At 40.6% G+C, this 13,962-nt stretch overlaps 1 protein-coding gene across 6 annotated transcripts in view; it reads right to left on the bottom strand.

Moving 5' to 3' along the window:
- The window catches only part of LOC118784638 (F-actin-uncapping protein LRRC16A-like), a 114,092-nt gene extending 104,754 nt beyond the window's left edge, over nt 1-9,338 (bottom strand). For all 6 annotated transcript variants that reach the window (XM_036538973.1, XM_036538974.1, XM_036538976.1 and 3 more), the window contains exons 1-2: nt 8,936-9,338; nt 1,271-1,368 (exon numbers count right to left, since the gene is read on the bottom strand). In XM_036538973.1, coding sequence (XP_036394866.1) covers nt 1,271-1,368; nt 8,936-8,975 — 138 coding nt within the window. In that variant the 5' untranslated portion in view covers nt 8,976-9,338. The remainder of the gene's footprint in view (nt 1-1,270; nt 1,369-8,935) is intronic.
- Between the last annotated feature and the right edge of the window lie 4,624 nt (nt 9,339-13,962).

The following is a 13,962-nucleotide window of genomic DNA, read 5'->3' as shown; positions in this document are numbered from 1 at the left end:
ACAGCTTGAGAATACAGTATAAAGCTTTGCTGAACATTCACATTTATGTGCTCATGTGGCAGACACTCTTATCCAGAAGCACTAACAAGACAAAAATACTTTAGTATATGTAATATAGTCACAAGAACAACAGTACATTTAAAAAAATGTCAGACCACATTAAAGACCACAAGTCTCTGTTCGTCACACGTAGCTGCAATGACCAGTGCCGTGCTGAAAATGTTTTCTCAAATTACTGAAAAACACTGCATGACTCACAAAAAAATGGACGGTAGAACCTGCTTCATTTGCTATTTAATACCACAAAGTGCCTTGCAGCTAAACTGAATCTGGCCTTAAATGACCCATGTCATGTATGTATACTTGTAAACATATGCCCATGTATACGTACTTAAAAAAGCAGTGCTGAAAACATGCACAAGAGCCACCACATCTTTGGTACAGTTGCTATTCCTACATGCTCACAGAGGCAGAGGGCACACCTGAAAACTAAGCACCTTAGCTTTCAGTTGTGTGCGCCACGGACATTAAGTACAATGGCATGTAACAAAATCACTCACCCAAATCCCTGATTAAGACTGAGATCAGTCTGAATTCAGGGCCTTGGACAAATATGCTTGCACTTCATCTCATTAAAGGCAGAAAATGACAGTATACATTTTTAATAACTGGGTATCAATTATTCAGTTCACTACATGCTTGCTGCCCACACAAAGACAGTTGACAGACTAGAAACAGCTTCCTACTCATTATTTGTTAACTGCAGGTACTTTTCAGCAGAGCTGCAAATGGTTGAGATTAAGTTCCTCCACAGCATTACCATTAAAATATAGACAACTGAGCACCCCCCCCCCCCCACCCCACAGGGTTTATATGAGTTATCTTATTAGGCAACCATCCACCCTAATGTCCAATGACATTTCAAATTTCAACAGCCACTCCTCTCCTTTATTCCAGTGGGAATGCTCAGTGCATTTTTGAGCCTCCCTGCTGTGCATGTTAAACACTGACCATGAAAGCTTTGACAAAACTGACATTCATTCGTAAAGACGGACGGGGAGTGGACAGTGGAAGAGAGCAAAGAGGGGGAGAGACACAGTGAGAAAGAGTACAGCAACATTTACAAACATAGAACAACAAGGCTTTACAATATCAGGAGTGAACGTGTGATCCTTGAACAAAGCTTTGCGGGCTACTGGTATACAGCTCCCGCTGCTGCAGACAGGAAATGGAATGGACAGATAGGAGAGACAGGAAATTGAAGCCTTACCAGCACTCGGTTCTCCACTTTGTCCCCTTTGACCTCCAGCTTGACTTTCTTCTTCACAGACAGCCTGACCTTCCTGCCCACCGCATCCTTCACACTCTCTGTGAGACACAGAGCAGAGAACAACATTAGGTGAACGCCAACAGAACGACCTCCAACCAGCACTATAAGCCAGCAAGATTTCCCTTGCAAATGGCCTGGGTACGGTATATGACTGCTGCAACAGTTACAACTACATCACCTTTCTAACAAACTACACTGACAACCGCCCCCACCACCACTGCTAAATCTAACCACAATGGGCTTTGTCCTCAGTGTTGAAATACAAAGTCTGGAAGGGACACTCTTTTTGCAATAGATCACATCGTGAATTATTACAGCTTAGACCTTAGGCATAAAAAAGCAAACAAACAGGTTGCGTGGATCCCTTCATCAAAGTTAACCACAAATCACACTGCAGATAGACTTATGAATAGACTAGCCCTTTGTTACTCCTTACTGGAAAATATTATGACTATATGTATTAGGTACTGACAGGGTTGCGCTATGAATTAACTAAACACAGTTTAACTGACAACAAATGCATGTAATGTAATGTAAATGCATGTAATGCATGTAATGACAACACTGTGAGGAGTGTGCAAAATAGCCGGTGGCAGTCAGGGGGTCCCCCCTACCCATACCTGCCAAGATTTAGGTTTCAAAATAAGGGAGTTTTTTTCAGCGGGGGGTTGTGGATAGGAAATAAACAAGTAAATAAATAATTGTATGTAGTGTATGGATTGTGTGTGTAGATTGTGTTTCATAGATGATCTGACAACTTGGGTAACGCCAGACAAACATACAAAACTTATGGATTAGTGTATGACGATTATCCATAATAAAGTTTGCCATGGAAATTACGGGAGTTTCCCGAGAGAAAAAACAAAACAGGAGGGTGCTGGGAGATGGCTTTTGACCACAACGTTTGAATCACAGCAATGAAAAGCAAATACATTATTTTGTGTTTATTTTTCATACAAAGTGGGATGTAATGTCGGCCCTATGTTGGAGACAATGCAGAAATTTGCTGTGATTTCAAAACCGGACTTCTCGACAACGCTTTGTTGCACAGAGGAACAACTAGTAGGCCTATCATTGGAAAGGGTAAGTTCTGCTGTTTATTTTGATATGCGGTTATGAAGTGATAGGGACTTTGTGACTTATTCAACTGAGAAGCAGGAGTGTGAAAATGGGTGAAGAAATTAGTGAAGATATTACTTTGCAGAATTTTGATCTGTCTTCATAACGTGATTACTTCAGTATGTACAAATATGTGACTAGCATCATTACAAAGCTCCAGTTCCGCTCTTTCTTGTGACATGTGTTCCACATCTATGCAATGACGAGTTCATGAGTAATTCAAACAAGAGTAATGGGTGTATAGATGGATGCAGAGCTGTACGCAGATTGTAACTATGATTAAATTTGATGTAAATTCAAAATTATTTTTCTCGCCAACACTTCGTCGCATAGACAAGCAACTAGCATCGTTAGCGATGAATACTTTGTGAGCAATTCAACCAAGAAGAAGTGATGTGAATTTGGACACAGGCTGCGTCTGTCTGGCTTTAAGGGTTAAAAGACATTTTTAGTGAGAATCGAAAGTGACAAATAATTTTTCAAAGATTTTTCCAGAGACCCCCCAAAATTTTGCTGTTGAGGCTTTCAGGGGGTCTCAAGTGTCAATCAAGGGGTCTCAGACCACCCGAGACCCCCCGTAGTCCGCACACTGACTGTGTGAGATTTTCAGTACTTTGTGCTGCTCAGCAAAGTGCCTGCCATTCCAGCTATTACATTAAGCACTGATTACACATACCACCCACTTGCACAGCTGAGGATTTATTGATGCAGTGCAGGTTAAGAGCAAGAGTAGCCCTCCCTCCCATTAGATGTGCAACATGTCGGTACAGTTGCCTCACCACGTCTCTCCACTCTAAGCCACTTCAGTCATCACATACTGTACAGATTTTTTGGAGGAAACGTCCATTGATCCATAGTAGGAAAGAATCACTTTTGAAAAGTCTGTATCGTATTGTGAAATGACAAGTCAATATTTATTAGCAGGACAAACATTTTGGAATATGATTAACAGCAATTACACTATCAATCAATGCTGAAGTCATTCTATATAATATGTAAGGAACTACAAAGCATTAAAATATTTTAATGCACATTGACCAATATGAACACACAACAATTTAGGTCTTTTGGGTCTTACTAGATACTTTACTAATGGGAGCTTAGCTCAATCATGAGCAAAATCACAGTGCCATAATAATATTGTCTGTCAATTCTGCATTCTTCAATATTCAGCACAGAGGGATCATAGAATCATTGCACCCTGAAGAAATCACTATATATAAATATTATATATATATATATATATTATTTTTATTTTTTTTTTTTTACAGTTTCCCGTCTAATTAGCATTATCTCCTCACTTTACACTGTCCAGCTCCTTCCTGTCGCTACGTAGTAAACTCCACATTGGCTACATTGCGTTTCATATTTTCTCGCAGTCACATTGGGACAGGGTGGTGTTAACAGGGCCCTTTTCATCTCCTGCATGGGGATAAATTTTCACACTCCTGTCAGTGAAACAAGGCGCTGTAACCACTTGTATCTGCCATATGTTCCACAGTTTAAATAATTTTTTTCCAGTTTTGGGAAGCATTCTTCAGCAAAGAAAGTTGACGTATGGGAGAAACGAGTCAAGTCTGTTTTTTTGCTGCAGACCTAATTTCATTACATTATTGGCATTTTGCAGACGCTCTTATCCAGAGCGACTTACATCAGTTACAGTGTTTTTACAATGTTATCCACTTATATAACTGGATATTTACTGAGGCAATTGCAGGTTAAGTACCTTGCCCAAGGGTACAGCAGCAGTGGCCCAAGAGGGAATTGAACCAGCAACCTTTCAGTTACAAGTCTGGCTCCTTAACCACTAGGCTACAGAGAAACCTAGTCAGGATGACAATGTGAAAACAGTCAAATTGCATCACCAACCAGCTGATGCACCCCCTGGAAACCCCAAAGTCCTGTTGTCTACACCTGTTGAAACTCTTCAGTAAGGCATGTTAAAAAAACTCTTTTCTTTCAGACTCGTGTTTAGAATCAAACTATCATCACTAGCTGTAGCAAATATCTACACCATGTTGGAATACTTCAACACTCATAAAACTTTTAGTGAGGTTTACCACCCTCATTGCAGGTGAAACAGTTAGATTTATTGGACAAGACTTCTAAAACAGTACTCTGAAGCACAGGTTCCCATTCAAGTGCCCACAACCCACTTACAAGACATGAAGGGGTTCTGGGTGGGTTGCAAGATGAATGCATCACTTATGAGAAATAAATTATGCTCCACACAGACATTTTAAATGAGTCTTACTCAATATTACAACAGCTCATTTACACATAGTTGGTAAGGGTAGTGGGTTTTTGAATGTTTTGCCCCAAGTCACCCTAGAGGAAAGCACTGAACTTCAAAACACATCCAGAAGTACAAATGGAAGATATATAAAATGTGACATATGTAATTTGCCCTTTGTAATTAGTACATGATTTTCAAACAAAATGTATTTTGATTTATTCTGAAAACATATTTTAGTATTTTTTTTGTAAAATGTATTAACATACCTGATTAAACACTTAGCAACTGTAGTGTGACACACTGTAAAATATGTCTGGCTCGTGTTTTATAAACAGCAGGTCATTCACTGTGTGAAATGATTAGGACCTTAATGGCAGCACACCTGCCAGTACTGCGCTTGCTGTGAAGGAACAGCAACACATATTTCAGACAACTCCACAGACAAGCTGTTCCTCTTCTCTAGCCCTCCAACACACATACATGTACACACGCACACACGTACACACATATACACATATACACACAAAGAGCACAGGTGACCACCTTGGTGGTTTTCCCTGATCTTGAAAAGAACAATGGGACCCATTTGGATGGATAATGCTGGCCTTTCTGTAGCCTTCAGGCCAAAAATGTGGCCACTCTCTGTTCCTCATTGACTGCACAAATTGTTTCTAATGCATTCCTGTTAACACTCAAGACCTTGCACAGGAGACCAGAAGTCCATGCCCCCAGAACACCCCCTCCCCCAAGAACATGTCTCCTCTTCTTTTTTAGCACGTCTAAACTTGGCTTACCTTTAGCAGGGTGGGTGTTCCAGCTTCTGACACCAGCAGGGGGTCTTTGCTTTTAATTGGAACATAAATCATGAATATTTAATAGATGTCACTGTTTAATGTTGCTCCAGATTTAAATTAGGGATGGCCTGATTGGGGGCTACAGAATAGACTCTGCTACGGCTAGCAGGTACATCTGTAATTTTTCAGGACCAAAACCAATGGCCACATTTTATAGAAGAGAATCAACAATACCTTGGCCAATATCTGACATGAATAATATCATGAAAAGTGTATGAAAATTACACACGATATATTTTTTATAATTAAATTAAAATGACAAAATGCAAAACTACTTAAAAAAATAATGCAAAAATGATTTTTGAACAGAGCAATATTTCACAATACAACCTGAATTTACTTACACCAATACAACCTGAATTTACTTGTTTATTATTTTAGCGTTCATAAATGAGTTTTGTTCTGAGTTGCTTTGAACTCCTTCCAATAAAGTGTCCTGTGGTCTGAACTAGCAAGTTACCTGACTAGTAACTTTCAGCAGTGTCAACAAAGCAGCTAGAGGCACTATTGATTTATAGGCGCCGATTTGGAATAGCATCTATAAATTGGAAAGGATGGGTATCAGCCAGTGTAACTGACGGACTGATACAGCCGACAACATCTACAGTATCAGTAGTGGTCACCAAAATTCAACAAATTAACTTGGACTGCTTTCAAAACCTTCAAAATCACACCATGGTTTGTCATAATAACAACAACAATAAAATAATGATAATAATAAATTGTATTACTTGTAGCAGCAATTAATTGTTAAAAAAATCTGACACTGAAAATTTCCCAAAACATGTCTAATTGTTAGTCTGGATATCTGCACCCAGACATCATAATATGAGCTTGCACATAATCCCTGTTGGAGCTGCAGGGCCCATTTGAGGCTTGCTGTGACACTAAACAAGTTGGTGCACAATCGGGGACAATCCCATGAAACGTGGTAGCCTAGCTTTACTACTAATGGGCCCGCTTGAATTTCCACAAGTATGTTCTTATACACTGCGATGTGTTTAGGTGTGAATTTCACACCCATACACTGTGGATTGTTTTTTTTACCAAATCTTATCCAGAGACTTAAATTTTTTAATGCTATCTATTTAGACACCTGGGAATTTTCTAAATCAGTTCAGGCTAAGCTCCATGCTCACGGTTACAATGGCACTGCCCAACGTGGGAATCAAACCAGAAACCTCTGGATTAACAACAGAAGAGAAAGAAAATCAGAGGAATGGGTGCATGTTTGTTAAGTGAATGTAACGGCTTGTTTGTTAAATTTTTGGTTTTAACCTGTGATAATCTAAAAACAACACTCATGGAAAATGTTTCATCAGATATTTTCAGATATGATTCATTTTGGTGTTCCAGTGCAAACACATATTATGCAGATCAACATACTCTACAGTGAGCCATATGGTGCATGATGCTGAGATGGAAGAGAACAGCAGTTAACGGGTGAAATACAAACCATCTGCAATTGTGTCCAATTATATGTCACTCGATGTCCCTGCTCACTGTGGATACTGTGTTCCAAAACCATGATGTGTTGGAGTCTTCAGACATTTTCTTCCTTTTTCACCAATCACTGTATTTTTTAAACCCATAAAAACATATAAAAAAACAAAAATAAAATCCTCCCAACAAGACATAATGAACCCAAAAAACAAAGAGGCAAAGAAACCAAAAAGTGCAAGTTCTGATTAAAGCAAGCAATCTCCCACCTAGCGAGCAGGTGAAGGAAGACGAGAGGACCGCAGAGTCAGGGGATCGGAATGATCCAGAATGGACACAGCAGTATGGTCGGATGAGACACACAGGGCTGGCACCGAGGGCCGGTTGCACACTCAGCCATAAAGGTTTACCGCATTAGAGCAGTCATCTGTGGCCATCCAATGCGAAGAAATGGAGCTGTCTTCAGAAATGCCCGTTTTTCCCCATGCCCATGGAATTTTCATAGAAACACTACAAATTGGACAGTTTTGCATAATGCCAGTTCTCACGCTGAATACACAGGAGACCCAGTAGTGAATTTCTTCAGCGCATGATGTGTTATTATGGTGCTTAGGCAAGATTACCTTGTGGTACTCAGTGTGTTTGTTTAAGATCTGCTTGCTCATTAATCTCGGCAGAAGACCCACATTGTTCTGTGTGACGAGAATGCATTAGGCTTAGATGAGGTGGACTGTGTGATAACCTGCCTTCCCTGAATTTCTGAGACAAGTCTTGCTAAGAACGTTCATGACCATTTTCATTCTGGGGAATTTCTAATCCCAGACAGAAAGCTGGATCTACAACAATAAATAAACAGGTGACAATAAATAAACAGAAATGTAGTTTATAACCACATTGTGTGTAAGGTGTCCCTTCGCAAATCAATTAAAAATAACTGTCCTCTACATTGATAGATGCACTTGGCACATCCATTATCAACTATGAATTGGGGTGTTTTAACGAAATTCTGATTTGCGATAGTGTAAATTTACTACATTAAATGCGCGCTCTGTAACTACTGAGCATAGCCTACAGATCTGTCAGATCCGCCCCGCTCCGAGGATCAGCTGAGGAGTACGAACTACTGTAGTAGAACCACCAGACCAAAACAATTCCCGAATGGCTAAACAACTGAACAGCAAAAAATATACTCATGCTACTGGATTAGTATTGCGTACAGGCAGGTGTATGGCACAACACACGATACAAAAATGATCAGGTTTTCTTTGAAAGAAGTGACGAGTGATCACGAAAATAGCAATGTTTTAAAATGGTGTTCTAAATATATCCAATGATCGCGGTCTTATAGTGAGACGTACATGATAAATCACGGAATAACGAAAACAGTGCTTACTGAGCGAAATTCTCGAGTTTAAAATATCCATGAGAAGAAGTCAATCCGCGTGATTCTGCCCAACTTTTTACAAATGATCGGCTAATAACCAAATTATTACATCTAAAACGACTATAGTCTAAACCTTTATAATACACGGGTATTTGGAGTGAGGCTGTCAATTAGGATGAATGAGAGACAAGGGTACTGATATCGGTTGGTACAGAGATGTATTATTAAAACCAATAATTCTAATTGGGGTGACAGCCAAGTTTTCGACTGTGAACCCCTTAACGCCGTTCCGAACGCAAAACATTAGCCACTGGGTTAAGCAAATCCCGTATGGATGTGCATTACAGCAAGCTATAACAGATGAGGACGCATATATCACCATTGTCGCTTTGTTCGCAAAATCGATCAAATTCAAAACTTGTCATGCAAAAGTAGTTAAAAATCATTTCAATTGCAATTGCAACAGTCATTAACAAAAGACATCCACCATGATGCACAATTACATTGATTTTAGTCATAAAAATGTTAGGCTACAACGTTAGCTAGCTAGGTCCCACGATCAGTTATCTTACCAAGCAGCTCTTTGGGAACATCCGATATTTCCTCGCTCATTTTTGCAAATTTGTGTCGATGATTACGTCCAACACCGAAATCAACCAGGAGCACAAAAAACAGAAGACTGAATTTAAATTAAAACAAAAAGTGCGGGGTGAATGGGGGAAGCGGTCCCTTCTTTAGAGTATCAGGTGCTGTTCCAAATGCCTGCTTACATGTTTCCTCCTCTTTGAGATGTCGTTCGGCGCATCCCCGTCTACTTTCGTCCCCCTTATGATGAACAGGACTGAAGAAAGCATACATTGAGTAATAACCAGGCGGAAGAGAGGACTCCACAGCTACTGGGCAACGGGACAGACTTAGATTTAGGCTGCTCACCTCGCGAGAATGAGCCGCCGGAACAATCACACACCCATTCAAGCCCCGAGCTGCACCAGCACTGCGCTACTGATGAAGAGGAGCCCCTCCTCACATGACATCCGCTGAACCGCAAATCACCTAGCAGCTTTCGGAAGCCGGAGCAGCCACACGGGGAAAAGGCGACATCTAGTGGAACTACATATGAAGTGTCACAAATGATTGTATCCCAAAATTGTAAACAATAACTGTTCGACTAGTACGACTGATACTTCTATAATTCATCATCATCGTCTTCGTCGTTGACGCCAATATTATCATTATAATGATGATCATCGTTTTAATTATTCCTTAATTATTATAACCACAGAAGTTGAGAGATGAGAACTACTTGATCCTGGACGAAATGTGACAATTTAGATTCCAATCTTTCTGTTATCCATTTCACATAATGTAACATTACATCTGCAAAATTAAAATGTAAACTGAATGGCAATAATAATCCAACAACCGATTTCCCCACTGCAGATGATTAGTAATTACACATTGTCCCAAAGCAACATTTACAGTGGCTTCAGAAATTATTCAGACCCCTTCACTTTTTGCATACTTTGTGTTAAAGACTCAACCTAAAATTGATTACATGTATTCTTTTTATCAATCTACACACAATAATGACACATTGATGACAAATCAAAAACATTTTAGAAATTTTTGCAAATGTATTAAAAAACAAAAATTGAAATATCTCCTTTACGTATGTATTCAGACCCTTTCTTCAGTACTTTGTAGAAGCAACTTTAGCAGCAATCACAGCTTCAAGCCTTCTTGGGTATAAGTCTCTACCAACTTTGCGCACCTGGATTTGGGCAATTTCTCCCATTCTTCCTGGCAGATCTTCTAAAGCTCAGTCAGATTGGATTGGAAGGGTTTGCAAACTGTCATCCTCAGCTCTCTCCACAGATGTCCAATGCGGTTGAAGTCCAGACTTTGGCTGAGCCACTCAAGGACATTCAGAGACTTCTCCAGAAGCCACTCCAGCATTGTCTTGGCTGTATGCTTTTTTTAATTTTTCCATTTTCTCCCTAATTTGGAATGCCCAATTTGTCATCGATATTCGGTCCCATTGCACAACCCCCACTGTCAATCCGGGAGAGCGTGGACAAGCACGTGCCCTCCTCCGAGACACGTGATGTCAGCTGCTGCTTCTTTTCGCACTGCTAGCACAGAGATAAGTCGGAGGAAGACATTTCATATGCAGCTTTGGCACGTAGATAACAGGCGCCCGATCGACCAGCAGGGGTCGCTGTTGCTAATGGAACCGAAGCCCCTGCCGACGTACCCACCCCTTTCCCCGGCGGAACGAAGCCAATGTGTTCCGCCCGTGAGCTCCCGGTGACACGGTCGGGATCAAACCCGGGCCGTAGCGGTCTTGGCTGTATGCTTTGAGTCAATCTTTGCCTCATCAGACCAGAGAATCGCCTTTTCTTTTCCTCATGCCCTTTGCCATTTGGCAAAGTCCAGATGGGCTGTCATATACCTTTTAGTCAGGAGTGGCTTCAGTTAAGTTTTCCCATATCTGTAGGACTTCTGAAGCTCTGTAGACTGCCCATTGGGTTCTTGGTCAGCTCCCTGACCAAGGTCCTTCTTGCCCGGTTACTGAGTTTGGCTGGACAGCCAGCTCTAAGAGTCCTGGTGGTTCCAAACTTCTTCCATTTCACAATGATGGAGCCCACTGTACTCTGGGGAACATTCAAAGCTTTAAAAATGGTGTTATACGCATGACCCATCTTTGTTGCAGAGGTCCACAGAGAGTTCTTTGGACTCTATGGCTTGGTTTTTTATCTGACATGCACTGTGAACTGTGAGACCTTACATTCACAGGTGTGTGCCTTTCTAAATCATGTCTACTCAAGTCGTTTGGCACAGGTGGACTCCAATGATAATCAGAACAAACAGGAAGCAACTGAGCTCAATCTGGAATGCCATAGCAAAGAGTTTGAATACTTTTATTAATGAGATATTTCAGTTTTTATTTTTTTATACATTTGTATACACACAGTTTTTGCTTTGATATTCTGGGTGATTGTGTGTAGAGTGATGGCCAAAAGATTAATTTTAGATTAAGTCTTTAACACAACAAAATGTGAAAAAAGTGAAGAGGTCTCCAAAGGGGTTTCCAAAGCTGTTATGTGTTTCCTTTAGTTGATTATCGGAAAGCATCTTATTGATAAATATTTCTCAATTGTCTTTCAACAGCCCAATCATGTCTTGTGATTCTAATGAAGAGATTGTGCTACCCTGTTTTTATATTCAATGTGGTGGCACTTTTGCTGTGCAACAAATGCTGTTTTGGTGGCAGCAGTATGGTATAGTGGTCAAGAGCAGGACGTCTACCCCAGAGGTTGTTGGTTTGATTCCCTGTTGAAGTACTGATGTTGTACTTTTTTTTCAAAATGGTGAGCAAGGTACTTAACCTACAATGTACAGTATAAAGTACCTGGACAAGGTACTTAACCAACAATGGCCCCTGTAATTATTGAGCTATATAAATGGATAACATGTAAGAATTGTAACTAAATCTACATCTAACTAAATCTAAATGTAACTAAATCTAAATCATTCGGGATAAGAGAATCTGATGAACAACCATGGCAACCAAATGTAAAAGTAAATGGGGGCAGTGAGTTTGTTTTGAGGCTACTGTCACAAAATGCTGACAAAAAAGAAAAAAAAAACATTTCCATGTGACATCTTTTCACACTTCCCGTACATTTAGCTTCAGTGTTTCCTGGGCAGATGTAAAATTATACCCACACTCATAAGTGATTATTTGACTTTACCTATGAGCTGTGCCAATGTTTTGACCATTCAGCATTCATCAGGTAAGAACGATCACATGAGCACACCTATAGGCAAAGAGCTGCACACAAGCAGCACCTTCAGTGATCTGTGATTGTACCATTACGCACATTGGAAACTGGTTGGTCATGTCAATAATCCATATATACACACACTGAGTTGTTACCTTATTAGGCACCCCTTCCTCTTCCATGAAACAGAGTGTGAAATTAGTGACAGCATCACATGTTCAAACAATGCTCTTTAAAGCAGGTAGGCAGGTACCTACAGATTGTGTGTGTGCAATACAGAAGGTTATGCAAACCCCCTCAAATGGACCAGACAAAAATTGAAGACGAACATGTCTTTGAACACGGGGAGGGCTCCAGACGGGCCAGGATGAGCATATCAGAAACAGCTTCCCTGCTGGGTTTCACCACCCAGATAACATTCAGCTGATGGTGGTCCTGTGGTTGGAAGCAGAGCATTGATGAAAGAGGTTGACAGAGACTAGCACGCAGAGTAACATACGGGCTACAGTCATTCAACTAACAGCTGAGTACAACAGTGGTGCCAAAAGAGGCATATCAGAATGCATGACTCATCATACCTTGTCACAGATAAGGTATGGCAGCTAATGACCTGTCACAAATGCAGCTGCTGCTTCCAGGGTTGGCCACCAGATAACCATATAGGCTGCACCTGAATACTCATACTGCCATACTATATAGTACGCAAAAAGTAGTACGTCACAATCCGTAGGGTGTCCGAATACTCAGTGGGCATTTAATAGTACTTAACGGTATTTAACGGTACCCAGATGACCTACTACATCCGAAGTATGCAAACGTACTACACTACGCTATCCCATAAGTCAGCTGGAGCCTGATTAACCAAAGAAGAAAAATACCCCGAGAAAAAGAGAAAGAAGACGGCGGTGTAGTCAACTTGGTTAAGCTAACAAATCAATTGGCCCGTTATGTAATGTTAGCTTTTCGTTTTACCTCAGGTTGACAATCAGCTAAGTAAAGCAGACTGATTTTTAAAACGTAAACATCAGAGGTCAAAGGACAGGTAAGATGGCGGCGGAGTACATCCGAATTGTGTCCTTACTGACTCTTGCTCGCATACTCATAGAACATAATACAGTAACGGTTGGGTAGTATGTTCTTAAGTTGGTGCATACTGAGTATTCGAATGCAGCCATAGTTCCTTTGTGTTCTTTGTGTCTCGTTTAGTTAATGTGTCTCACTTGTGTTGATTAGTTATTGTTTGCATTTGTGTTCACTGTTAAGCACACTATTGTTATCCGATAGTTTTATTCTTCTTCTTATTCCACCAAATTTTGTACCGCTTCTCCTCCCACAGTTTTTGAGATATCGACCCCAAACCAACTGTAACCCCTCCAGTCTGACCCTGATTGGGTTGCTTGTATACATCTAAGCCGTATCCACACTCATTTTCCGGTTTTTGTCATTTTTTCATCCCTTTTTCCCATAGACTCCCATTCATTTTCAAAATCATCCCCCTTACACTCAGTCAATTTTCACCCCATAGCCACCATACCTCTCACATGTTGCCTCGGGACAAATCACCCAACACTCATCCAAGACCGTCTTGACCTGCACTCGTCTTTTTGTAATTCACTCATCCCTCCATCCTCCCATTGACTTCAATTCATTTTTCAAATTCTTACCACGCAGTCACCTTTCGGCCTATGGTCACAGTACCTCATATGCTGCCTCAGGTCATGCCACCCAATACTCATTGAAAGCCATACTGACCCGCACTCATCTTTTTGTCGTTCACTCATCCCTCCATCATCCTATTCACCTCAGTTCATTTT

The sequence above is a fragment of the Megalops cyprinoides genome, chromosome 10 (assembly GCF_013368585.1).
Source record: "Megalops cyprinoides isolate fMegCyp1 chromosome 10, fMegCyp1.pri, whole genome shotgun sequence".
Classification (NCBI taxonomy): Eukaryota; Metazoa; Chordata; class Actinopteri; order Elopiformes; family Megalopidae; genus Megalops; species Megalops cyprinoides.
Note: the sequence above shows the minus strand (reverse complement) of the source record. Positions and strands in the feature narration are given on the sequence as shown.